General features: G+C 47.0%; 1 protein-coding gene across 7 annotated transcripts in view; it reads right to left on the bottom strand.

Annotated features, from left to right (window-relative positions):
- Window positions 1-26,838, bottom strand: part of PTK2B (protein tyrosine kinase 2 beta) — a 121,202-nt gene that overhangs the window by 18,849 nt on the left and 75,515 nt on the right. For 4 of the 7 annotated variants that reach the window (XM_032855653.1, XM_032855657.1, XM_032855654.1 and 1 more), the window contains exons 3-18: window positions 10,515-10,693; window positions 9,906-9,993; window positions 8,654-8,733; window positions 7,492-7,554; window positions 7,226-7,280; window positions 6,639-6,779; window positions 6,153-6,227; window positions 5,463-5,564; window positions 4,621-4,738; window positions 4,037-4,076; window positions 3,534-3,580; window positions 2,761-2,811; window positions 2,180-2,277; window positions 1,052-1,136; window positions 707-807; window positions 331-446 (exon numbers count right to left, since the gene is read on the bottom strand). In XM_032855653.1, coding sequence (XP_032711544.1) covers window positions 331-446; window positions 707-807; window positions 1,052-1,136; window positions 2,180-2,277; window positions 2,761-2,811; window positions 3,534-3,580; window positions 4,037-4,076; window positions 4,621-4,738; window positions 5,463-5,564; window positions 6,153-6,227; window positions 6,639-6,779; window positions 7,226-7,280; window positions 7,492-7,554; window positions 8,654-8,733; window positions 9,906-9,993; window positions 10,515-10,693 — 1,439 coding nt within the window. Of the gene's footprint in view, window positions 1-330; window positions 447-706; window positions 808-1,051; window positions 1,137-2,179; window positions 2,278-2,760; window positions 2,812-3,533; window positions 3,581-4,036; window positions 4,077-4,620; window positions 4,739-5,462; window positions 5,565-6,152; window positions 6,228-6,638; window positions 6,780-7,225; window positions 7,281-7,491; window positions 7,555-8,653; window positions 8,734-9,905; window positions 9,994-10,514; window positions 10,694-26,838 lie in introns of those variants that run through there. The other 3 variants (XM_032855656.1, XM_032855658.1, XM_032855659.1) reach the window with 3 other exon arrangements.

Below are 26,838 nucleotides of genomic sequence, written 5' to 3'. Positions count from 1 at the left end.
TGGGCTGTGTGCCACCGAGTGGGTGAGCCTGAGGAGATCCAGGTCTGTGAAAGTGGGGGACCCCACTGCGAAGCGGGCTGGACTGCCCTGAGCTACAATCAGATGCCCCACACTTTGGATTGAGTTTTAATAATAGCGCCGTGAGGTATGTATGGTGAGTCCACCTTTCAGATGAAGCAATGGGCTCCTAGCAGGTGCTTGAGTGGTCACAGGAGCCAGGACCAACGCTTCGGTCTCAACACTCATCTGTGCCACTCTGAAACCTGCACGACCCCTGCCTCTGCATGGTCAGGGTCAGCTCGAGGAGCTCAGTTTCCTCCCCAGCCCCACCTGTGGACACAGTTGATGCTCTCCAGGTAGGCCATGGCCTTGCAGATCTGCAGTGAGTATAGGACGAGAGTGAGCACCTTCAAGGAGTTCTTGTTTCTCTCCAGGTAGTGGCCCAGCTGCAGGAAGGGGGAAGATGCCTTCAAGACCCTGACATGGACCCTGCAGGCAGCTTCCCAGCCCTTCCCGGCAAACCCAGGTTAGCAAGATGTCCCAGAAATTTCCCCCATGACCGATCTCGGGGTTGTTTGGGCTTAATACGGGGGGCGGGAAGCTGGGAGTTAAGGGCCTAGGCTCTGAAGCCATCCCAGCTAGAGGCCCTGCTCAACCGTGGCCTAGCTGCCGCCACAGGGCTCCCCTTCTGCCATCCCCAGCTCACCTCACCGTAGGGATACAATTCCATTATGATCCATGTGGGCTCTTCTTCGATGATGCCAATCAGCTTCACGATATGCGGGTGGTCGAGATTCTTCATGATCACTGAAATTGGGGGCAAGAGGGATGTAGGCCCAAGTGGCTCTAAGGTCCAACATGGGGGAAACAGGCTGGGCTGTCCCCCGTGGGAGAAATGTGGAGGGAAACCCCTTCTCCTGACGGGGCTCCCTGCACTGTTGGCACCCTCCCATCCCGGATTCCAGGCCCCTCTCCCATCTCGGAGGTCCGTGTCATCCCGGGGGGTCTTCTCCCACTCACAGACACCGGGTCCCTTCCCGGGGACACACACCTGCCTCACTCAGGAACTTCTCCTTGTTGTCCAGAGTGCAGTCCTTCTTACAGGTCTTTACGGCAACATTGAATTTCTCCCCTTTCTGCAACGAAAGTCTGTTCAGAGCCCCTTGGGCCAGCACAGGGCTCAAAATAAAGGGTCCCCTGGCTGGCATTGCCACGGTCATCCCACAGGCGTGGCTCACAGCTGAGGGAAGACAGGCAATATCTGGGCCTCCTGATCTCTACAAGGCACCTCCTGCCCTTTCCTCCTTCTTCCCCCAACTCTTTCTCCACTCCTCTCTGACTCCTGATTTCATTGTTTTTTTTTCTTTCTTTTTTTTAAAAAAAGATCTATTTATTTATTTTAGACAGAAAGAGAAACAGTGCGCATGAGCAGGAGGGGCAGAGGGAGAGCAAGAGAGAATCTCAAGCAGACTCCATGCTGGGTGCAGAGCCCAACACAGGCCTTGATCCCACGACCTGGAGACCAGGACCTGAGCCGAAACCAAGAGTTGGGACACTTAACTGACTGTGCCACCCAGGCTCTCCCTGACTCTATTGCTTCTCGATCGGGGTATGTCAGGACCAGAAGGGACCTTTGAGACGAAAGCCTCTGGCATTCCAGATCGGGACACTGAGGCTCAGTGCCTGTGCTTTGCCCATTGTTCGTGGACATGGTGGAGTGTGTGCAAAGGCATCCAACGCAGCGTTCTGGTCTCTTTCTCTCTTTTTATTATTGTTCTCCATTTTTATTGTTGGCTTTTACGTTTTTGCTGCCTCTTTTCTCCAGCTCTACCCTTTCTGTGGGTCCTGCCCCTAATGGGGACTCAAAACCCGTCCCTGCCCCAGATCCTGCTCGTCCTCATCTCAGAGCTGCATTTCCTCACACTTCCCCACGTTCTTGCCCTTCAAGATTCAGCCAACCCTTCCCCAGGTCCTGCCTCTATTTTACTCCCTGGGCTTGCTAGCCTTCCGGGTAATAACTCTTGCTTCCGTCACTCCCGGGGTATTTCATAAATACCGCAAATGCCAAGTGGGGGAAGAGCCACATATCATGGTGGCCACTCCAAACCCAGAATATATGAACTCTCCTTGTCCTATGGAAAAGCGGGAGAGGAATTTCCGCGAAGAGTCTGGAACTCACGTGATTGGTGTAGACACCTTCATAGACCTCCCCAAAAAAGCCTTCACCAAGAATCCGATTCAGGACCACATCTCCCCGTGCGACGCCATACTGTGGACCTGGGCAGATGGAGAGAGCAGATAGTCTCAGGGCACAGAAGCCACTGCTGCCCCTGGGCATCTGGGTATTTGCATGCCCCAGTGCCAGGCTCTGCTCCCCTCCTGCCCAGGCACCACCAGACCCCTCAACAACATCTCAGCTAATATCTAAGAGTTGGCCTGGAGAAGGGGTTCTAGAAGTTTCCATCATCTCAGACCTGGGGGAAAACCATCACCCTATTCCCTCGGAAGGCCAGGCCTCATATCCAAACTCTTAGGATCCCCCCCACAATACAGGCACACAAAAGGTCCATAGTGTGGGGATAAAAGAATGGTCTCAGCTTTCAAATCAAAGGTGGTTTGCTTCAGTTTGTCCCTGTCTGAGGCACACATGGGAGAGGACGAAGGAAGGAAACAAAGTCCCCCCAGGGTGTCACAGGTGTCCCCACAATATCACTTCATAGGGCCCTAGCTGTGGCCATCGTGGTGGGGCCAGAGGTCTACCTCCGGGCCTTCGCAGGGTCTCATCGGGAATCTCGGCATAGATGTCTGATTCTGGAATGACAGAAAGAGAACATTCTATGGGTAAGATGCCTCAGTGGGCACTTCCAGGAACTGGGCACGGGGCTCCCACATGCAGGCCAGCAAAACCAAGCCTGATGTCCTGGGGAGGGGAGTTGGGGGTGCAGGGGGAGCCAGGCAAGAACAGAGCTCCCATCCCACGTTCTGGCGTGGCCATAGAGTCTAGGGCCTCTTGACTGGAATTCCTGCTCACTACTGCCTGGTTGCATCATTTAGGGCAAGTTCCTTAGTCTCCCTTAACCTCAGTTTTTCTTTCTGTGAAGTGAATGTTTCCAGGGAATGTCATAAAGATCAAATAAAAGAATTCCTATTATATATCTGACCCTGCTGTGGACTGAATGTTTGTATCTCCCCCACATTCCTATGTGGAAATCCCAGCACCCCCGCCCCCCCACTCTCCCCTTCCCGGGGGAAGGTATCTGGAGGCCTGTCTTCTGGGGGTATGTGATTAGTGTTAGATGAGGTCAGGAGTAGGGCGCCCCCTGGCTGTGGTGTTTGTTAGGGTGGCCCAAGCTCAGATAAACATGGCGCCCAGCATTATACTGGCGAATACACACTAGCTATTAGGATTAATGACGCTTTAAGTTGTCACAGCGAAACCACAGGGGAAATCTGTCTTTGCGTAGCTTTGAGGGCATCCTTGACAACGGCACAAGAGCGGGCAGAAGGGAGACTCTGGACATGCGCAGGCTTACCTATGCTGCAGCTCTCTGAGAGGTGGGGCCGCTGGGCCTCTAGGTTGCTGTAGGAGGAGATGAGAGGGCAGGAGCCTGGTGAACTCAGAGCCTGGCAGTGTGGCCCTGAGATGGCCTTGGCAGCCCACCCTCTCCCACCCGCCTCTCCTGGAGGCCAGCTGCCCTGGTACCCGTGCCTGCCCCAGGGAGGAGCAGACAGTCCCGATGATGCCAGCCTGGGAACACAGCCCACGCTGCCAGGGGGCAAGGAAGAGGGGACAGCAACCATTCTCCCTAAGATGAGACCAGATGGCATTAGGAGGCGGGACTACCCTTGCAGGAACTGATGGGGTGAAAGTTACTGGTGAGAAATTGCCACTTGTGAAATGCCAGGGTTCCCGTCTTCTCCCCGGGGGGCCTGGAAACCAGGAACCATGGCAGTGGGGTTCCCTATTCGTTCTGCCTCCTCCCAGGAAGACATAGGCTGAGTGTAGTCCTTGTTCCCAGCTTCCCGTTGTACTCACAGCATGGGGATCTGGGGCAGGCTGTTCCGCTTCTCACCATCTGGGGAGAGAGCAGAAAGAGGGGGAGCTGGAGCCAGGGGACACAGAGTCCTAGATGGATGGCTGACCTCGCACCTCCTGTGAGCCAACACAAGGGAGACCCCCTTCCCGCTATGTATCCTCTGAAATACGGAGTGGAAGCTGGCCTGAATTAGAGTTCTCTTAGTGGAAGGAATTCTCAAGTTTCTTTCTGCCACCACCCACATGTTCCAACCTGGACCTCTGCTTCCTGATCCCATCCCCAAACAGACACATGTTAATAGGAAGGACCAGTCATGTTCTAGCACTAGCTTTGCTCTTCCTGGGGCTACAAACACCACCACTCCAGAAGCTAGCCCCCCAGCTGCCTTTGGCCAGGGCCTGCAGCGAAGGACCCAGGACAGGTCCCCAAGGAGCACCCAAGAAGGGCTGGGCGAGCACCTGGTCCCACTTCCGGAGCCTCTTCCTTTCCATCTTGGTCAATGGTTTCGCTTCTTCCGCTCGGCCTCTGGGGGCTTGTGCCACATCTGCCCATTGGGCCCGTGTGCCTTTGAATGGAAACTCACCTTTCTTGGGATGAATGATGAGAGAGCCTTTGTGCTCCCCTTGCAGCCGGCAGTAACCGTCCACCAGGTCAGCCATGTTCTCGGCCTCTGCCAGAGAGGAGGTTTTGATGGACAAGGACTGCAGAGAAGAGACCAGCTAAGGATGAGACCCAAGAGCCTTGGCTAGAGTCTGCCCCACAAGACCCGAGAAGGAACTGCCTCAGAAGGGGCTGACATTGCCACCCATCTCCAGCCTGGAATCCATCAGCGCCTGTCCTAGGGCTTGGCTTACCTTCCCCCACAACCACCAGGGGGCGCACTTGTCATCCCTCCTCCCTGGCGACCCTAAACCCTTGGAAGGCCAGTTTCTGCTGGGACTTATTTTGGTCTCTGAGTGCATAGCACAATGCCTTGTACCCCGTAGGTGCTCCATAGGTAAGAGCAGAAAACTAGGAGAAGAGGCAGTGCGCAGGGGACAGACAGATAAAAAGGGATATAGACAATCGGTTTGCTGTCTGAGTTCTATCTGATTCTTCCACCCACAAAAAGCCCACCCAGGTCCCCAGAGATCCTGTTACTGAGTCATCACTCACTTGTTCAAAGTTAGACCTCTCCTATGTACCTTGAATTAAGGGCACTTCACCCCACCCTAAAAACACCTCCAACTTATTTCTTGACATTTTTAAACAGCTTTGCTTCCTGATGCATTTCCCTTACAATTTTATTGTCAACCTGGTACCTTGTCTGAGAAATAGGTGCAGTTTTCTTAGCAAGATCCCCAAAGCCAAGCTGACCTAAGCAAGAAAGACTGTTCTTCGGTGGGCTGGCTGTTTCAGAGCTCCCAGGTGCCCAGAGATGCTCACCTGGGGGGCGCCTTCGATGCCCAGCTGCAAAACTGCCTGGCCCTCCTCCAGGGGCAGGCACCGAATGGACCTGATCTGCTTGAATTCTGCCAGGCAGGTTGGCTGTAAGAAAGGACGGGGCCCTTCAGACACTCTTACTCCTGGGGTGGGGCCATGAAGACTGGTCAGTCTGGGGTTGCAAGGAAGCACTGATAGCCTCTCCGTGGGATGAAGACAGAATCAAAGACAGTGAAGACTGAAAGCATTGTCTGGTCTAAGCTCCTCACTTTGCAGAAGAGAAGATGAGTCTAGGAATGGGGACTGGCCCGAAGTCATATGCCACGATGGTGACAGAGCCAGGACCGGACCCAGGTCTTCTGACTCCCAGGGGAATGACTGCCCCATCTTGCCATTACAAGAGCAACAATTTTATCTAAGCCAGAAGTGCAGTGATAGTGTCCTTCTGTCTTCTCTCCCCACCCCAACCCCCCAGCCTCCGTGCAGGGGATCGTCACAGGAAAGTAAAGAACCATCTGCCCCAGGCTCCAAATACTCTCTCTACGGCTTCTCATACCAAGGGCCTCTCTGCTCTCAGCAAGGGGCAAGAGCAACTGAAATGCAGGGAAAGGTAGGAGGCAGCAGAGAGGGGAAGACTGCTTAACCCGGGGCTGGGTGCAGCCTGCCCCCCCCCCCCCCCCCCCCTCCCTCTACCTTGGCATCTTGACTTGTCAGCTGGCGGATGCCCTTAGGGCCGATGACTAGGTCCACAGTAATGTTCCATCCTTGCTGGAATAAAAGGAGAGAGAAGATTGCTGTTTCAGTTCTGTCTCCCTCCTATTTCAGAAATCTGCAAAACAGCTCATTGAGTCAGACACAGGCCACTATTTCCTGGGTTCTCCAGCTCCTTCAGTCTTAAAACCCTGCCAACAGATTACCCCCCTCCCTGCCTACCCTGCCTACTCTGCCCACCTCCAAGATCTGTGGCCAAGATTTCCGCTCCCTGCCTCCGGCAAGTAGGTCAACATTGGTTGTGTTTGATGGTATGTTGGTGAGACCCAGCTGCCTGAAGAGCTTGGCTTATGTGGGCTGCTATAAGCAAGCACACCCTTCCTTGCCCCCCATGTTGCCCTCATGGGCCCGTTCCCTGAGAGGCCTGGAATTCAGGTCAGGGAGAGAATAAAGAGGACATGTCATTACAATGAGTTCACAGCGATAGGTCTCCTGGTCGATGTTGGCAAAGCCCGCAAGGGTGTTGAAGAACTTCATGACGCACTCCTCCTCCTTGAGCGAGGCGTACTGCTGGAATGTCTGCTGGATCATCTTCCGGAACTGCTTGGGCTGGGGGAGGGGTGAGGGATGGCCAGTGATGAGTGGGCCCTGCTCCTCCAGGCACTGATGCCTTCCCTGATCTCACCAAGAGCCTGTCTGCTGCCAGAGGATGGTCCTCAGGCCTTTGCCATGAGAGCAGCAGCGGTCTATGACTAAGACACACACCTACTGTGTCAAGGGAGGCTCACCGTAGCCCTGGCAGGGAAGCATGGGAAGTAGCATCCCCAGGCCACAAAGCTAATTGGCCTCTGATGTGGAAACAGAGCCTGGTTTCCTAATGGCCAGCCACAGAAAGGACCCACTAGGTGCTTTTAGTGGCCCTATGCCCAGATGGCCCAAGACAGCCCAGATACCCTGGCTTTCCCGAATACCCCCAGCCCGGTGCCATTAGCTCCAGTTCTGGAGGCCAACACAAAGGGGGTCACTCTGGGCCTCTTGCCCAGTGGTTGCCTCACCTTTAAGTTCTCCTGCATCTGCTTTGGGAAAAACAGGTCCAGCCCCACTTCTTTCCTGAAAGAAGGAGAGAAAAAGTGACATCTGACTCCCCCTCATCCCCAACTCAGGACTTTAGTTAGTCCAATCAGGAAGAGGCAAGATGGCCTGAAGACCAGGGAGATGGGTCCTGCTTGGCTCTGCTCTGGAGATGAACAAGGTAGGGAGTGAATAGGAGAAGCAGGGCAGCAAGGAAGGCAGGAGAGGCAAGGGCCAGTGTCAAACTTACTCCAAGAGCTCGAAGTTGGACTTTTTGTCAAGTGCATTGTGCGGCATGTCCTTGAAGAACCGCCTGGAGAGAGAGAAGTCATAAATAGGTTGATGGCTGGAGTACAAGGCCACCCAATGCCACACATTGGTCTAGAAGCTCTCTTTCCCCTGCCAAATGTGGCAAACAATGGGAAGGAGAACATTATGAGAATTAAAAAAAATGTTATTTACTAAACCATGAAGAAAAGGAAAACCCACAAATTTCATTCCTAACAAGGGCTCCTGCCCTATGTTTTGGGAGACCCAGCTCTGGGACTGCCCAGATTTGGGGCAGAGGAGGAAGATGGCAGTTCTATCTGTGTCCTCTAAAAATAAATGACCCAAGGCAGCCAACACTGATTGTTGGAATGTCTAGCATTCAGTGGCTCGGGTATATGGCCCAATTCAGTGGTCCTCAACAAGGAGCAATTTGACACCTCCCTCTCCAGCCTGGAAGCCTTCGGCAATGTCTGGAAATCTTTGGTTGTCACATCTGGTTAGGAGGAGGATGGTCCCACCAGCATCTAGTGTGTAGAGGCCAGGAATGCTGTTAAATATACTATAATTCACAGGATGGCCCCCCAACCAAAGAATTATCCAGCCCCAAATGTCCCTAGTGCTGAGATGGAGAAATCCTGCCAGCTTTAACCAGGGAGAGAAATATTTGGCACCTGTTTCATTCTGTATTATAAGCAACCGTGGACACACCTGTCACTTCCTGGACCAGACCCAGAAGTCTGAGGGCACCTCTGCATGGCTTGCTAATTCTATACATATTTATCGGTGCTTACTGCCACTGAGGCCATAGCAGTGAACAACACAGATGGAAACCCAACATTAGAATATCTCCCAGGATCTTGCCTAGTGCTCAAAGAAACATTTACTGAATCACTGGAATGGCAGATAGATGGAAGAAACAGGCAGCCTGGAGGCAAGGGCAGTGGCAGCCAAAGGAAGCAGGGGACCCTGACCAGAGACGGGACTGGCCCTTCTATTCTAAGGACAAGACAGTGAGCACTTTACCCTATGTCAGCCACTATTTGTCACCCCACCCCCATATACCCACTCTTGTTTCCCAACCTGGATGCAAGACAAAGATGGCCAAGAACTCCAGTCCCTGGGGGATCCTTGAGGCCACATACCTGAGCTCCAGACAGCCTAGCTGCAGGGCCATGCCCTCGCTGACCTTGCTGGCATAGCGTTGCATGTAGTCATTCCGTAGCTGGTGAGGGGAAAGGCCAAGGTTGAGAGTCATGCCCTCCTTCCCTGTTTCCCTGAACAGAGGCCCCAGGAGATGGTGGGGGCTTTGAATACAATTCTGAAGCCCCAAGTTGTCACTCTCTCTCTCACACACACACCCCACCATGAACAAACGTGTAGCCTCTGCATCCCTCCAGAACTCTCTAGAATCATGCCCCCACAGGCCAAGGCCTTCCGATTTTTGGAAGCATTTCCAGATACATGCTTTCATGACTTTATGAGGCTGGAGTTCAAATTCTCCTCTCCACTCTTAACTTTAGAGATAAAGAAACTGGAATTCAGGCATGAGCCAATCATTTATTCCATGACTTGTTCGTAAATAGTGACAGATGTCATCCACTCTACAATCAGGGTCTGGCTTTGTGTCCAGCAAACCAGGGACCAGACAGACGACGGTGGCAGCAGGCTCACACATCCTCAGTGCTCACTGTGGCCCATCCTGTACTAGGCACGCTACCTGCATTATTACAGGCAGTGGCATGTTATAGCAGCTCCAAACAGCCCATGAAAGCCAGGTATTAAAGCTTCTGAAGTTTTGCAAGCTGTATGATCATACCGATAGCTTCAAAATGCCACCCATGGTGGGGCAATATTTATACCATGGAAATTGGCACGTGCTATAAATCAGAGATTCTCTTCTGCAGAGAGCTGGTTCACTAGCACCCTGCTAATGATACCATGTGGCCCTCCCCACGACCCTATAAAGTAAATGTTATTCTTATCACCTCCATTTTCTAGAAAAGGAAACAGCTTCAGGCAGGTAAGTTAAGCCCTGGGAGGATCCTGGGTTAGTAGATGGCAGAACTGGGCTAGAAGCCAGGTGTGTGAGAGTCTGTGTGCTAAGACTACCCCTTCTCTTTTGACCTACACTGTCTGCTCACCACCAGGTCTCCTGGGCAGTAAATAGCCACCAGCAAAGTCCAAAAGGAGCTGTGCACATGGGGAGGGGTGAGCCAGCCCTCAAGGAGCCATGAGAGAACTAGGGCTGGAACTGCTGACCATGGAGCAAGGCATGTATGTCTCCATGAGAAGTTTCCTAGACTGGGACCTCCCAAATCTGGGCTTTGCTCTTCTATCTCCTGAAGAGACGATGATTAATAGGACCCTGGGAACAGAAAGATAAAATACTTCTACCTGTTGGTAAAAATAAAGTAGCGTTGTCCTGTCTTCTTTTAGGCTTTCCATGAAGTCCTCTGGCAAGTAGCGGATTTGAAGGTCATACCTGGGACGGGAAGTTCAGACTCTCTGGTTGACACAGGGAAGCTGGTCATGTATGGGTCTGCCCATGAGGCTGATGGCCACCCATTCAGGACTTGCTTCTTCTTTCCCTCCTCTGTGGTGGGGTGGAGGAGCGTGGAGGACCATGGAGCCCAGCAGGTGGTAGTCAACGCTAGTCCTGACTCTCCAACTCTTCCCCCTCGTGGCAATTATCTTCCTTAGGTTTGCAGATCAGCACTTGACCTGGTTCTCTATCCGCCCTGCCCTACTGCTCCTCCTTCTCCATAGTTCCAAGAGCATCCTTCCTGGGGTTGTTCCTGATATCTGCCTGGTGAGTGCTATGAGCCCATGTTAGGCCTTGGCCAATACATGCATTGGAGGCGCAAGAGGACTAGGCCTAAAATGCCACTCAGATTTTCTAGAAGATTCTTAGAGGTTGGGAAGTGCTCTGAGGAAAGACTTCCCAGGGCCTCCCCACTCCATACTCCTCTCCCCCCATTTGAGAACCCAGGGCTCTTCTCCTACCTCCACTCGGCTTCCACGTGCAGACACTCATACTTGTCCTGCACCTCTCCCACTGTCATCTGCGGGTGCAGCCAGTGGATCTCATCTGACTTCATGTGCTTTAGCCTTAGCCCATAGCACTCAGCCAGCTGGATGTTGGGCCCAATCCGTCCGCTCATCAGGATGGAGGCGATGACATCCTGGGGAGGAGAACAGAGAAACATGATTCAGGGATGCCCCCTGCTAGGTTCCCACAGTCCTCAGGCAGTCCCCAGAAGTATGATTCTCTAGGGTGGGAGAAAATGCAGCTGAGGCAAAGAGCACAGACTCTGTGCTTCTGCAGCCCACTCCAACCAAACCGATGAATAATTAATAAGCATCTGCCATGTAAAATCGCCCTCAGAATGGCTTCCGATTTAGCCAGCATAATTGAGGGTCTGTGGTAGGCATTCCAGACCTCTTGCATACATTATTATTTCACGAAATCCCATACAACACAGGGAAGTAGGTGTTACATCTCCATTTGGCTGATGATCAAACCAATGTGGGTTACACAGCTCATGGAATTAACCTGGGGTTTTGAACCCAGGGCCAGTGGACTCTGAGGATTTCTACTAGGCCAGGCTGCTTCATGGGGTGCTGGGGCTGGGCAAGCCAGAATATGAGACTCCCATTAATGGATTAAGTGGCCCAATTTACACATAAGAAGCATGGCCACAGGAAACAGAGTGTTGGGAAGAAATTTTCCCAGAGTGTTGGGAAGCCTACTATTCTTGCTTTCCTGTTGGTAGAAGTCAGCCTGCCCATAGCCTGAGGCCATCATTTCCTGGCCTCAAGACAGAGCTGGATCAAGAAGAGACCCACTGGGCAGCTGCCTAGAAGCCCATCTATAAGGTCCTGCCTCATTCTGAAATCACATTAGTTTTAGTTTAATTCAGGTTTCTCGTATGGTTGCACATGTAACTGGTGAATTGAGCCCATTCCCAATGGAGCAGAAAGTACCATCAAAGGCAGATTTTTAAAAACTCTTTGAATTTTCACTAATAAAATGTTAAACTCATATTTAAATAGTACTGTTTTGAAGGAATGCCAAATTATTAGTCTGCTTGGGCACCCACATGCCTTGGTCCAACTCTGCCTCCTGCCAGCCCTCTTCAACTTTATGCAGTGGTAAAGCTAAATGACCCCAAGCTAAAAGTTCCCTTCCCCATTAGGGAAGCAAATGACCATCAGAGCAGTCAGCTCTTACTCTGTGGGATAGATAAGGAAACTGAGGCACAGAAAGCACACGGTAACAGTTGTTACAAGTCAGTGAAGGAATCAGAACTGTGGTCTTGGGATGGGGAAGAAGGCTGTGATCAATGAGGGACACAGGCAAAGGGAGAGCTCACGGATGGGAAGTTGACCATTTTGTCATTATTTCCACCCGTTTCTCCTGCCATTCACCCTCTGTACTGCTCTGTCCACTCATATGATTATATTATCCAGAGCCCCTATGTCACTCCCGAGCCCCACCTGGAGTCCCAACCTCTGGTGTTTTTAAATGTAGAGCCTTCCCTGCCCCACGTGAAGCTTACTGGCCTATGTCTAATTTCTCCAGGACTGGGAACCCCTGCAATTATTGGAAATTTTAAGTACACTGAAGTCAAAAGAAGAGTATAATAAATCTCAATGTATACAACACCCAGCTTCAACAATTATCAACATTCAACCATTCTTGCTTCATCTATTCTGCCTCTGACATCCAACCGCCACTAAACTATTACCACTTTTTACAGTTCTTTTAAGGTAAAATTTATGGATATTAAAATGCACACATGTCAATTATACAGTTTGTGTGTAATCCACATGCCAGTAATTAAGATACAGAACTTTCCAAGACACTGAGAAAGTTCCCTCTTATCCCTTCTCAGTCAACTCTCATGCCCATGCCCACCCCAATTCCAAGCAACCAATTTTCCTCCCATGTTTGCTTAGTTTTGCCTGTTCTAGAACTCCATATGATGGAAACATTTAGTATATATAATTCATTCCCCTGTTTCTAGATACCTGGGCTATTTCTTATTTTTTGCTACTGTGAATGAAAGTGCTATGAACATTATTGTACAGGTTTTTTGGTGTACATTTGCTGTCATTTCCTCTGGATAAATACCTAGAGGTATAAATTACTGTGTCAAAGGTAGATGTATGTTTAACTTTCTAAGAAGCTGCTACGATCATTCTGTTCAATATTTCTACTGGATATATGAGATGTTCATTACATCTCATGGTGGCTCAAAATCTTCACCAACATTTGGTGTTGGATGTCTTTTTAATATTAGTCACCTTGATGGTTATGTATGGTATCTCATTGTTCTTTTAATTTGCATCTCCCTGATGACTAATGATATTGAGCATGTTTTCATCAGGCCATTCATGTATCTTCTTTTGTGAAGTGTTTGTTCCAAACCTTTGTCCATTTTTCTGTGTTGTCTTTTTATTATTGAGTTGTAAGTGATTCTTATAGATTCTACATCAAAGTACTTTGTATGTGTTTCATAAATACTTTTTCCAGGTCTGTACTGTGCCTATTATTAACTTCCTTGTCACTTTCTTTTGGTAAAGTCTTATCAAAATTTCCTTTAATGGTCAGTATTTTCTGCATATTGTCTAAGAAATCTTTGCTTGCCTCTAAATCATGAAGCTATTCTCCTATTTTCTTTTATGAACTTTATAGTTTTCACTTTTCCTTTTAGGTCTGTGATCCATCTTGAATTAATTTTTATATGTGGTGTGAGGTAGGGGTCAACATTTATTTTTTTCTTAAAGATCTATGATTGTTCAGCAGTGGTTGTTGACTTTCATTTTCCAATTGAATTGTTTTGCTGCCTTAGTCAAAACCAGTTGGTCATATAAGTTTAGATTTATTTCTAGACCCTCACTCCTGATCTACTAATCTTTGTTTTTACTCTGCCACTACCAGACTGCCTGCATTACTGTAGCTTTAGAGGATATCTTAAAGTCAAATAGCACAAAACTTTTACGATCTCCTCTACCAGATTATTGTGCTATTCTGGGTCTCTACACTTCCATATACATTTTTGAATCAGTTTGTCACTTTCTATTTAAAATGCCTGCTGAGGGGCGCCTGGGTGGCTCAGTGGGTTAAAGCCTCTGCTTTCGGCTCAGGTCATGATCCCAGGGTCCTGGGATCGAGCCCCACATCGGGCTCTCTGCTCATCAGGGAGCCTGCTTCCCCCCTCTCTCTCTGCCTGCCTCTCTGTCTACTAGTGAGCTCTCTCTGTCAAATAAATAAATAAAATCTTTAAAAAAAATAAAATAAAATGCCTGCTGAATCATGATTGAGATTGTGTTAAATCTATAGCTTAACGGGGAAGAACTGACATCTTAGAGTGGAGTCTTCCAAACCACAAACATGATATACCTCTCCACTTAATTTTACTCTTCTTTAATTTTTCTCAGCAGCGTTTTGCACTTTTCAGTGTATAGTTTTGCAGGTCTTTTGTTACATTTATTTCTAAATAGTTTGTGTATTTTGATACTTTGATATTTCTGAAAATTTTAAAAATTAAAATTAATTTTCTATTTCAGGGTTCACTCCTTTGGTGGCTCCCTCTTCTCCAGGAATTTCCTACATCTTCTGGCTGCTCAGTCAGCCCTAAATTATATCCTCTGATGTCTCAAGCCCATAAGGCTGAAGCTTTCTGGCCTCCCAACCCTCCCAGACTGGAAAGTGCCCTCAGGCAAAAAGCCAGACATTCATCTCTCAAGAGCAGTCTTCCCTCTAGTCTCAGCTGGTTATAGTCACTCTTCAGGGCTTTCAAGATCATTTCCTTGTTATTTTGTCCAGATTTCATCGTCATCTGCAGGAAGATCAGTCCAGCCAAGTGCTTCCACCATTTTTGAAGTATCCGCACAAAATAGTGAATAAATGAATAACATAAAATAAATGAATTTTAAAAATAAAATGAATGAATAAATCTGTATTTTCTGCAAACGAAAGAGAGTTAGGAGGCAGAGAGCTCCCTTTAGACCTCCACTGGTGATTCTGGTACTTTTGTAAAGACAAAGAAATCTTTGAAGAACAAAACCCTGATGTCCTCTTCTACTTTTTTGTCTCTTTTACTTTTTCCTCCTCTTGGTACACATGGTATGACCAAGGCCAAAGTCACGAGGCAGAGGGGCTGGCAGTGGCTGCAAAGCCAGGAACAGAGTAAAGGAGGAGGTGGAGCCAGGGGTAGAGATGCTGGTGCGGTGAAGACCATGTTTACCTATAGGGGGATCCAGCAAAAAAGTAAATATATTAAAGATAATGGGAAATGAACTTCTTAATGATGGAGAAAGTACTTCAAATATGGAGAGGAGAAGGCTAAAGTGGACCCTTGGGTGAGGGATTGGAATTGAAAGAATTGGTGAGGACTCATGGTTTTAGAAAGGTCTGGAGACAGAGAGCACGTGAGCATGCACCATTCAGAGTCTTATGTGTACTGAAGGGCTTGAAGTCAATGACACCCAGATGGTCATTTGCAGACCAAACTTTGAGTCGTAGTTTCCAAATACTCTTCTCCACTACAATGACAGTGGGGGTGTGGGGGCTCTTGGGAGCTCCATTGGTTAAGCATCTGACTCTGTATCTTGCCTCAGGTCATGATCTCAGGGTCTTAAGCTGGAACCAAGTGTCAGGCTCTGCACTCAGTGGGGGGTGTGCCCCTCCCCTCTGGGTGCATTCTCTCTTTCCCTCTCTCTCAAATAAATTAATAAATGTTAAAAAAAAAAAAAAAAGAAGATCCAGGTATCCTTGGAGAAATGGCTGATTCCAGGACTGAGGCTGAGGCAAAGAAAGTACAAAATAAGCCTGGAATATCTTTTTGTCCTAGAAAAAAGGGAAGTATTTAGAGAATGTTGGGATATGTAACAAGGAAACAGTATTAACTTAAAGGGGCTGGCATAGGACAGATCTGGGACACCTAAGTATAAAAATATCTAATGATAGGAATACAAAGGAAACAAACTGAGGGCTGCTGGAGGGGAAAGGGGTAACTGGGTGATGGACATTAAGGAGGGCATGTGATGTCATGAACACTGGGTGTTATATAAGATTGATGAATCACTGAACTCTACCTCTGAAACTAATAGTACACTATATGTTAACTGAATTTAAATAAAGAACAGTAAACAAAATAAAACTAAAACCAAAAATACATAATATAATGATAGGAATGGATTACATCCCACTGAATAAAACAGAATCTGAGACAAATAAATAAATGAGGCAGAAGGGACTATTCTTCATTAAAGTAGAATGCCAACTACTAAAAATGTAGTAGAAGAAAGGATGGAAATGGGAAATCACCATCTGGCAACAAACAGTGTTGGTTGGTTTAGGCATGATTCATTAATGGATGACAGAGCTGGAGGGTGGAGGTCTGATGATGAATAGGATATTGACATAGTCTCAGTGTATCTTCCCTCAGACTCTAGTCATACACACACACACACACACACACACACACACACACACACACACACCTGGCAGACGCAAATGATCAGGTTATCGAGGTTAACATCATCGGTAGGACAGGTAAACAAAGCATGTCTCCCACCTTGATGTACCAAGAAGAGTGCAGAATCATTTCTGAGATTCCTGCCAAGAGTTCCTGGCCAAGTCTAGTTATACAACCCGAGGTAAGGGGTCTTCCCAGAGACCTCTAGAATAAAAGGTCTGGTTTTTTTTTTTTTTTTTTTGTAACTGTTACCCTTTTTTTTTTTCCCCCCTGAGGTGTAATTGACATAACACTATTAGTTTCAGGCATATAGATGATTCAGTATTTGTTCACACTGCAAAATGATCACCACAAAAGTGGTGTTACCACATATAGTTACCACAATATCACACATCATTAAATTTTATTTTCTTGTGATCAGAATTTTTAAGATTTAATCTCTTAGTGACTTTCAAACATACAATACTATATTATGGACTATAATCATCATGCTGTATCTTATATCCTATGACTTATTTATTTTATAGCTAGAAGTTTGTACCTTTTGACCCCCTTCACCCATTCTGCCCACTCCCCACTGCATCTCCCCTCTGGCAACCATCAGTCCATAATCTGTATCTATAAGCTTGACCTTTTGTTTTGTTTTGTTTTGTTAGACTTGTTAGATTCTACATATGAGAGAAACCATATAGTATTTGTCTTTCTCTGACTTATTTCACTCAGCATAATACACTCCAGGTCCATCCAGGTCATTGCAAATGGCAAGATTTCATTTTTTACGGCTAAGTAATATTCCATTGTATATATATATACCACAATATTCTTCATCTATTCATCTATGGACAGACACTTGGGTTGATTCCATATCTTGACTATTGTAAATGATGCTGCCATGAACATGGGGATGAAAATATCTTTTTGAGTTAGTGTTTTCATTTTCTTCTGATAAATGCCCAGGAGTGGAATTGCTGGATCATAGGGTAGTTCTATTTTTAACTTTTTGAGGAAGCTCTATATTGTTTTCTCCAGAATGGCCGCACCAGCTTGCATTCCTGTCAATAGTGCTATGGAGGGCGTAGCACTATTTGTTCCATCCTCTTGAAAAGGCCTGCCGTCTTTCAGACTGAGGAATTCTTCTGCACTGGAGACCACAGAGACGTGACGACTAAATGTGGCATGTGCTTCTGGGCTAGATAGGAAAAAGAGACACTGGGAGGACAGGTGGTGAAATATGAATGGATATTCTGGTGCAAAGGCAAGTATCCCAGCAGTCTTGGCTTTCTCCTTTGGATGGCTGCAGGCTAGTTCTGTCGGAGAGTGTCCTTGTGGCGAAACAAATACTGGGTATTTTGGGGTGAGGCAGTAGTGTTGCTGCAACTTGCTTTCAAATAAATCAGAAAAAGAATAATGACAATGGACATGTGTGTGTCGGAAAAGTCAGAGCTACTAAATAAGGCATGTGATAGATCCGAACTGAGAGAGGACTTCCTTCTTTGTGACTCCAAACTTTTAAATTAAGTCCTTCTTCCCAGCTGATCTCGACCCACGCCCCCCACCCCCACCCCAGGGTATCTCTTAACTCAGGCAAAAGACTCTGTGGGCAAAGCATCCTTTGATGGGAAGAGAAACTACCTCCTTTAAGCAATAGGACCTGCCCTGAGCCAGCCAGACCCTTAACTGACCCCAAGACAGTGATCCACTTGACCTTCACTGTCCACCTGCACAGTCCCCACTCACCTTGCCCCACATCTTCCTTACATCAACCCAGAAGTATTTTCAGCACTTTGGAGGGCAGTCTGAGAGACGCTAGTCCACTGTCTTCCCTGAAATAAAACCCTTCCTCGTTTCGCCACCACTGTTTCTCCGCCTTTGGATATTGTCAGTGGGCAGTGAAAGACCAAACCTGGTCTGTGTGGGGCCCCCGGGGCCAGGTGCTTCTGCTGCCAGGCATGCCAGCTACACAACTCCTGCGGAAATTTGTGTGAAGGCACTATGGGAGATCTTTGTACTGTTTTTTCAACATTTTTTAAAGTTTGAAATAATTTCAGACTAAACAGAGAAGTTCTGGTGAGGGCGACCCCCAGGCAGACAAGAAGTAAAGGGACCACATCAAATAAATGAGTATGATTTCTTTCAGCCCAGACAAGGTCTCACCCCTTCTCTTGCACTCACAGTCTCTGAGAGGGGCTGGACTGAATCCTGCTCTTGGCTCTGTGGTGGGTGAAACTCTCCAGGACACAGTATGTCGAGACATTTGCCTAGTTTGCTTTCTAAAAAGCAGCGAATTTCTGTTGTAAGCGTGGTGGGGTCATTTTAGGTCTTTGGGGTAGAAATTCACTGAGGCTCTGTCCAACAGATTTTCACAGGAATTTAGATTTCATCTTGCAGTAAGGAAGAAGTTGGGTGTTTTCTAAACATAAAGTGCATTATTTGTGAAGCTGCCTGGTGCTGGCAGATTCCTATGGGGGGAGCAATTTTCCCAGGGGGCAAACCAGAAGGTCCTAGAGAGAGGCACCTCCATCGACCACCACCATCACCATCACCTCCTTGGTTACTAATGAAAGTATGTTAGATAATAAAGAACTTGGCTGGTCTTTGTCCCTGTTTCTGGGGTGGGAGCCTCTAAGCCCTTGAGATTTTCTCAGTTGTAGAGTCTTTGTTGTTCATGGTGGGCCTCTTGGACCACACCTGAGTTTACGCTAATGAGGTGAGTCGGGGGGAGGGGCGCCTAGATAGTCTCAGGATGGGGGCCCACTTTGCTGGAAGGACCAACTATGTGATTAGAGGTTCGGAACTTTGAGCCACATGATATCAGCCTGGTATCCAGGGACAGGAGGAGAACCGGAGAGTCCAATTACACAGTCAATGGTTCAACCAATCCATCCATCAACTGACTGCCTATGTAACAAAACCCCAATAAAAACTCCAGTTCACATGAGCTTCCTGGTTTGTGATGCACATCGACGTGCCCAGAGGATGACGCTTAATCCTAAGGACATGGAAACTTCATGTTTGGGATCCTCTTACAATCCGTCCCATGAATCTCTTCATTTAGCCAATCCTGGTTTGCATCTTTTATAAAAAAGCTGTCATCATCAGGATAGCACTTTCCTGAGTTCTGCAAGTCATTCTAGCAAATTAACAAACCTGGGGCAGGGTGGGAAGCAGGAACCCTCAAGTTGGTAGCCAGTTGGTCCAAAGTGCGGGTGGTCTGGGGAGCCGGGAGCTTGTGACTGGGTTTTGAGGAGGGGTGTCTGGTGGGGGCACCGGGCTCTCAACCTGCCAAGTCTGTGCCAGGTCCAGAATTGCCTCGTGTCAAAACTGCACTGCAAAGTGTGCAGATCCGTCAGGCAGGAGAAACACGGCTGCCCACCCTTGGGGGACACAGAGCACGCATTCTGAAGTCACAACAACCCGGCTCTGACATACACTTTCTAGAAGGATGACAAGCTCCCCGAGCCAGTCTCTTTCCTGCTTTTCACTACCCTTGTCATATGAAGCCACAGAACGCTTCCTTCATTCAAACCATCAGCAACTTCCTATGATGTACTCACTTTGCAAAGCATTGTGGGGAGCCCCAGTGCACACACAGTGCACCCTCCAACTCCGGACTCAAGGAGCTTGCTTCTCTTTAGGGTAAGAGGAAGAAAGCAGCTTCACTTGAGGGGACCCAGAGTTGGGGTGGGGAATCAGTGTAAAAGAAGAGGAAACTCAAGTTTTGACATGATCTCACTCACACTGGGGGCCTTTATATCAGCCCTGCCCTCCCCTTTACTGCCTCTCCTCTGCCCTTCACATGGCTTCTCCAGCAAACGGTGGGAGCGGCAAAAGCAACCCTCTGCCCACAGCTCATAAATTGCCATTAATGAGTCAGTATTTTTTTTCTCTATTAATCGCTTTTTAGGAACAAGAGTTTGAGATGTTTGCCTAGTCACTAAATTGCCATATGTAACATAACAGGAAAAAAAAGCTGTCTTAATTTTATCACTTGTTATTGATGTAAGCCCAGGATGTATTTATACACACACACACACACACACACACACACATTTTTTTTGCAATAGGGAAAACGTTACCTCTGCCCTTCTGAGTGTGACTGAGAAACAAGCCCTCAGACTGCCGCTGGCTCACACCTTCTTGCACACATTGGAATTGCTGAGGCTTTTCTTCCCACTTGGCTGCCATTGACTTATTTGCTTTATCAAATAGGTGTGAAGACCCCAAATCACCTTTGCCTCTCGATTCTTTGGCATTTCCTCTTGTAAGTCATCAACAAAGCAGGGACAAGACTGAATGCTGTCCCATGTCCAGGAGCATTTATATCCCCAGAGAAAAAGTCACCCAAGCAATCGAGTACTCAGGCCACTTTCTCTCTTCTTTTTTGGTCCTTGGTCACAATTTTTTTTTCTATCTGAAACAGATTTTTGTATATAGTGTGAGGTACACAGCTTGAAGTTAACTTCTTTTCACAAGGGTGTCTAACATTAAGTGATTGTATGTGCTGGGCTGTTTCTTGTGTCTTTTTCTGTTCCTTTCATCTAAAGGTCTATCTTTATACCTCAGTCACGGTTTTTATCACTTCTTTAGTAGTCCCATGACTTTCTCAGGTTCACCTTTTTTTTTTTTTTTTTTTTTTAACACAAAACACCTACTTTTGTTGTTGTTGTTTGAGCTTACTAAATATATTCACATTAGTGGCTGGGTTTTTAGAAACAACTGAGCAGACAGCCTGGTGCCCCCATCCAAAGCACACACACCCCGTCTTGGGTCACAGCCCTTACTAGGGGTAACCCATATCTGGTGACTGGTCACTTCAGGGACTTCAAGGCCCTGTCTTTTCATCCGAACACCAGAGCTCCCTGGATGGTGGCCACCTCGCAGCCCACCCTCTCTCCTTCTGCCCAATCCAGTTTCGGTCACTTCCCCAGGTGAGTTTCACGAGAGTACACACTGACACACCTCCTGCGTGCAAGCGCACAGGGCATACTCAGTTTCACGGGACCCCACCTGGGGCCCTGGCCTCCAAGCTGATTTCCCACCTTGACCTCACTCATTCTCCTTACTCTTTGTTCTAAGGAAGGCACAATGCTCCTCTTTTTTTTTCCCCTAAATATTTTATTTATTATTTGAGAGAGAGAGAGACAGCATGAGCTGGGGGGGCAAAGGGAGAGGGAGAAGCAGACTCCCACTGAGCAGGGAGCCCAACGTGGGGCTCAATCCCAGGACCCCGGGATCATGACCTGAGCCGAAGGCAGGCGCTTAACCTACTGAGCCACCCAGGCTTTCCTAAGGAAGGCACAATGTTCCTCTTTTTAAAGATGACTGAATTTACAGTTTTAATAAATTAAAGCCTTAGTTTGGAAAAATCCTGCTTAAATTCTATTTATCAAGTCTCCACTTTGAGACTGAGGGCAGAGTTAAACAGATGACTTTGGTTTAAAACCAAACTCTTTAGCCTGAGGCATAGAAGTCTCATCTCCCTCCCTCACCCAGGACGTGCTCCAGTCTCCCTTGCCAAGCACAGCACGCTCTTCCTATCTGGAGGACCCCTGGCTCCCCTGTCTCCGTGCTCTCCTCCCAGCGAGCTTTTGGGGACAGTCAGCACTGTGAGGTCTTCCCTGACTTGCATTGATAGGGCTTGTTTCCTTCCCTGGGTCCCCAAAGAACTGTGCACACACATATAGTCAGATACTGTTATGGGTTGAATTGTGTGGCCCCCAAAAGATATGTTGAAATCCTAACCACCATACCTTAGAATGTGACTTTATTTGAAAATAGGGTCTTTACAGACTGATCAAGTTTAAAATGAGGTCATTAGGGTGGACCCTAATTCAACAGGATTGGTGTCTTTATAAGAAGGTGAATTTTGGGCATAGAGGGAGGCATGCGCACAGGGAGACGGGCCATATGAAGGGGGAGGATTTGAGTGATATATCTATAGGCCAAGGAATGCCAGAAGATGGCCCACAAACCATTGGAAACTAAAAAGAGGAACATACAAGTTTCAGAGAGAGCATGGCTCTGCCAACATCTTGACTGTGGACTTCTAGCCTCCAAAACTGTAAGATGATGACTTTTTGATGTTTTAGGTTACCACACTTGTGGGACTTCGTTATGGCAGTCCTAAGAAACTGACACCGACACTTACTAGTTACAGCTCAAACATTTGTCCATGTTGGCCTTCCTAGCCTTTCAAGTCCAAGGTCAGAAGCCAAATCTGACATGCAATATCATCCCCTGCTCCAAGCCCAGTGCTTGGCACAGATATTTGAAGAAAGGATGGATGAGTAAATGAACAGGAGTCAGCTTTCTGGATAACAACCTGGGGTTACAAAGGACAGTGACCCATGGTTAAAAATGTTTGAGACATGAGGAGCATGGTCTGGATCAGGCCATGGATCTTGCCATGGCTGTGTGGTCTTGACCAGGTCGCTTAACCTCATTTCTTTATCTGTAAAATGGGAAAGTACCCCTTCCATTGTGGGATTTTGGGTGGGACTAGATAAGATAGAAAGTGGTATAAATAAAAAGAGCAGATATTAAATTATAAGCATGCTAACTGTCCCCTCCTTAATCTTCTAAGGGGTTTCTGTGCACCACCCAACTCTTACACCTTTGTAGCATAAACTTGGTGATGGGGAGGGTAAAAGTGGAGAGGTCTCAATCCATTTGGATTTGACTTACACTGAAAGAAGCAGAGAATGACTGAAGGAAGAACAAGAATATCTTGAAATGAACAACAGAGGGGAGGAAGAGAAGAGCCTGCATGGATCAGAATTCAGGAATCCGAAAATGCAAGTAAAGGTATTTCTGGACAGCAGACAACCAAATGGATATTAAGAAATCAGTGTTATCTGAGTTCATTAAAAAAAAAAAAAAGAAATAAGTGTTAGAATTTTAAGAAATTTTGCTATCTTGAAAGTGAAACCCTAATCATATTTTTCTCCTGAAGAGAATAAAATTTTTACTTGATTTTCAATTCTTTTCAGAGGATAGACTAATATCGTTTGGAATGTGACACTGCCCTGAGCCTGGCCTCAAGGAAAAAGCAAGCTGGCCAGCTTTATGTGGGTTAAAGAGCTTGGCAGAGCGGTTGGCACATAGTAGGTCTTAATAGATGGTGACCATGATCATGATGGGCAGGCAAAGGAGAAGGGAGAGGCATGGGATCAGAAGAGGCAAGCCAACCTGGAGAGTTGGGCTAATTAACTCAAGAAGTCTGTAACTGAGATATAAATTGGAGAGACTGAACTGGAGTCCAAAGATGCATGGGCCAGGGCTCCTCAGATACCCCCTGCCTGAATGGGATCTGGGGCCTTCGGAATCCCACCTCCACAGTAATGGTGGAGGGAAGAGAAGGATGCTATGGTTGCCACTATGCCAACAATGATTAAGCTCTGTACAAGGAGCACAGGTGACTAAAGAAAGTCATTTCTGGAAAAGGGACCTGATCCTGTTTCCCAGCTGAAGCCAGTATTAGCAGCAGTCAGAGGCTGATGTGTGATAAATGAATCTTGCAGGATGTCAGGTCATGGCCATGAAGAAGTTGGCTGGGAAGAAGTAATGCAGAGAAAAATGACTTCCTTCTACTTGGAGCAAGAAAGCCACGGAGGGTTTTACATTTCCAGGGGCGAGAGCTCACTACAGCAGTCTCCTTCCTTTTCCCTGCCTGCTCCATGTAGAGCCGGAAGTAAAGCTCTGGGGAAGTGCACAGAACAGGTCAAAAGGGCAACAAGAGACCTTCTCTTTAAATGAATTGAACAGAACATAAGAGGTGTCTCTGAGCAATGAAAATACTCTGTTAAAAAGAAGAGTGTTGGGTCAAATGTTTGGATTTACTAATAAGCCACAAGGGAGGAAGGGCTCTTGGTGCCAGCTGAGGTCTAGGAGGAGTGAAGAGCGTGACAGGAAAGGACCAGGAGTACTTCACGTACTTCCCCAAAAACATCCCCCTTAAAATGCCCCTTTAAGGAATGATTCATGATTCACGTCTGTGGCATGTAGCGTCACGCAGGTCACTTCAGCATGACTGACGACATTTTACTTCTCACACAGGGGGATGGGCCCCAGGCGTTCACGTCACCGTAATGCTTCATAGCTCACGTCTGTGAGTCTCAGCAGGCGCAGCTGGCCCTCGGGGCTGGATGGTTCTGGGCGGTGTGGTACCATTCATCACCCGTGGCTGCCTCCCAGTGCACGCCTCCCCACCATGGCCCGGACATCCTGACAATGATGACAATGTGACACTCCAAAAAGGATCCTGTTCCTGAAAACCCTCATGAATGAGATGAATGCCCTTAAAAGAGACAAAAGGGAGACAAGATCTCTCTATCTCCCTCTGGCATGCAAGGACGCAGCAAGACAGTGGCCTTCCGCAGGTCTGGAAGAGGGCCCTCAGGAGAGCCCAAACACAGGCTTGGACTTCCAGCTTCCAGGACCGTGAGAAATGAAGTTCCAGTTGTTTAACCCTCCCGGTCTGCGGTATTTTGTTACTGTAGCTAGAGCAGATCATGAAAAAGCAGGTACTGAAGAAATGACTCAAAATACAGAAAAACCCTGTTGTACCAAGAAACTCACTGTGGACATTTTTTAAGTAGCAAAATCCCCCCAGCAAGCAGCCAGTGGAAATAATTTAAAAGAGCCCTGGAAATAATGGGAGGACCACAGAGGGTTTATTGCTGGTTTTCAAAGTTTTTAAAGAGGGTCACCTGAGTGGCTCAGATGTTAAGTGTCTGCCTTCAGCTCAGGTCATGATCCCAGGGTCCTGGGATCAAGCCCTGTGTGGGGGTCCCTGCTTGGCAGGAAAGCTGCTTATCCCTCTCCCACACCCCTTGCTTGTCTTCCTGCTCTCGCTGTGTCTCGCTCTGTCAAATAAATAAATAAAATCTTTAGGAAAATTGTCTAAAGAGCTTGGAAAACTTCTGGAAAATATTTCCATTGTAATAAAAGGGAGGTTTAAGATACGAAATCACATACAAAGAATGGTAGCAGCTAGAAACTGAAACAAACAAATTCAGAATGAGGTACATCAAAATGTGAACAGTGCTGTCTTGGGGTGAGGCATATCAGCATGTCCACACCTATGTTTTTATTCTCCCATGTTTCCTGTGTTTGAACTTTTGTATGCAATGTAGTGGTTCAGAGAATGGCCTTAAGAGTGTCAGAAACTGTTTCATTTCTGATTCGCTTTGCTACTTTGGACAAATTAATTTCTTTGCTCTGGATTCCCATTTTTAAAATGTAAACATTTTCCTATCTCTTGGAGTTCTCGTGAGGATTAAACAAGGCAATATATATGAAGAGTTTAGCGTAGTGCCTGTGCACAGTAGTGTTAAATAAAAAGCTATTATTAATATTGGATGAATGTGCACTCATTTTATAAATTGTTGGATTCCATCTGCGAACATTCTGTTGAAAATGTTTGCATTTATGTTCATGAGTGGTGCTGGTCAGTGGCTTTTGTTTCATATATATTGTTCGTAAATTCATTATAGAGTTGTAAAAAATAATCTCTTAAAAAATAAATGTTTTAGTTCCACTGTTATAATAGATTTGGTCGTGCAGATTAGGCATAACAAAGTCATACTTAAATGGTGAGAGCAGACATCATCTTCTAGCCTGAGACAAATGCCGTAGTGTGTACCTACGTGCTTGGCTCATGCATTACCAAGTGGAGACCTCATGCCCTATGTATAAACTCTTGTAGAATATAAAACTCTAAAATTAAAATGCTGGCTAGACAGTAAATGCCACAGAGCCAGACTGAAGAAGAATGACCGAAATTCACTCAGGTCCTGATGAAAATGAATTTGAATAGGTATTTTGGCTTCTAGATCCTAGAAAGCAGACCTCACTGATATAGCCACAAAAATATAATCTCCATTTATATAGACACTCAAAAGTTGAAATGATGACTAAGCTTATAAATCTTAGGCTGGAACTCTAGAGCCTTAGGTCAATTTGGAGATCACTTACTTTGTCTCTGTGTTTAAATGAAGAAAATGAGACATAGAGAGGTCAAGAGACTTGCCCAAGATGATCCAGGGAATTCCGTTTTAAGCCAGCTGAAATTCTATTACCCTTCCTACACATTACTATTTATGAATGCCAATCTTCCTTCTAGTCTACTCCTACTTGGTCTCTATTTCAAGTGATCTGGAAGAATATGGATCTCATTTGAGTACTCTCTAGGCATTAGTTCATTCGTTCCTTCCTTCATTCATTCCACAAACATCTACTTTGTATTAGGCTCTGTTTAGGCACTGGGGATAAAATGGTGAATAAGACATAGTCCCTGTTCTCCAAGAGGCTACCTTTCCTTAGGGATGGACAAGAGCAGTTACTATATAGCCTGTTAAGTGTGGATAGGGGAAATGGGTGCTATGGAGCCACCTCCAACCACCTGATGCGCACTCACAGGCTTTCTCTTCTCTTTTGCCCCACCCAGTTGTCTCCTGTCACTATTTCATAGATCCTTCAACACGCTGAACATCTTATGAATTCTCAAACCCTGTAACATGACCTCATACCCTGGGGCTTACTACCATCCAAGTGATTTTGATAATCCTCCTTTAGGGAATGAGAGCCAGATGGGTATTCTGCTGGCAGAGGTCCTCTGAGGCCGTAACCAGTCCCAGTACCCCAAGATTCTAATTCAGTGAATTTGGGATGGGATTTGGAAAAACTGGTACTTAAAAACTCCCTTGTGACTCGGATCATCTCTCATGTGGGAAGATCGTGGTAGTGGTTATATAAACCAGACTTCCAGCCCTATTTATAGGACCTCTTGGGCATTTACTGCCACAGACCAAAGACATTACCCCCTGTAGATACCAGATCAA

Source organism: Lontra canadensis, unplaced genomic scaffold, assembly GCF_010015895.1.
Source record: "Lontra canadensis isolate GAN:19392208 unplaced genomic scaffold, GSC_riverotter_1.0 scaffold10, whole genome shotgun sequence".
Lineage (NCBI taxonomy): Eukaryota > Metazoa > Chordata > Mammalia > Carnivora > Mustelidae > Lontra > Lontra canadensis.
The sequence above is the reverse complement of the archived record's forward strand: the minus strand, read 5'-3'. Positions and strand labels throughout refer to the sequence as shown.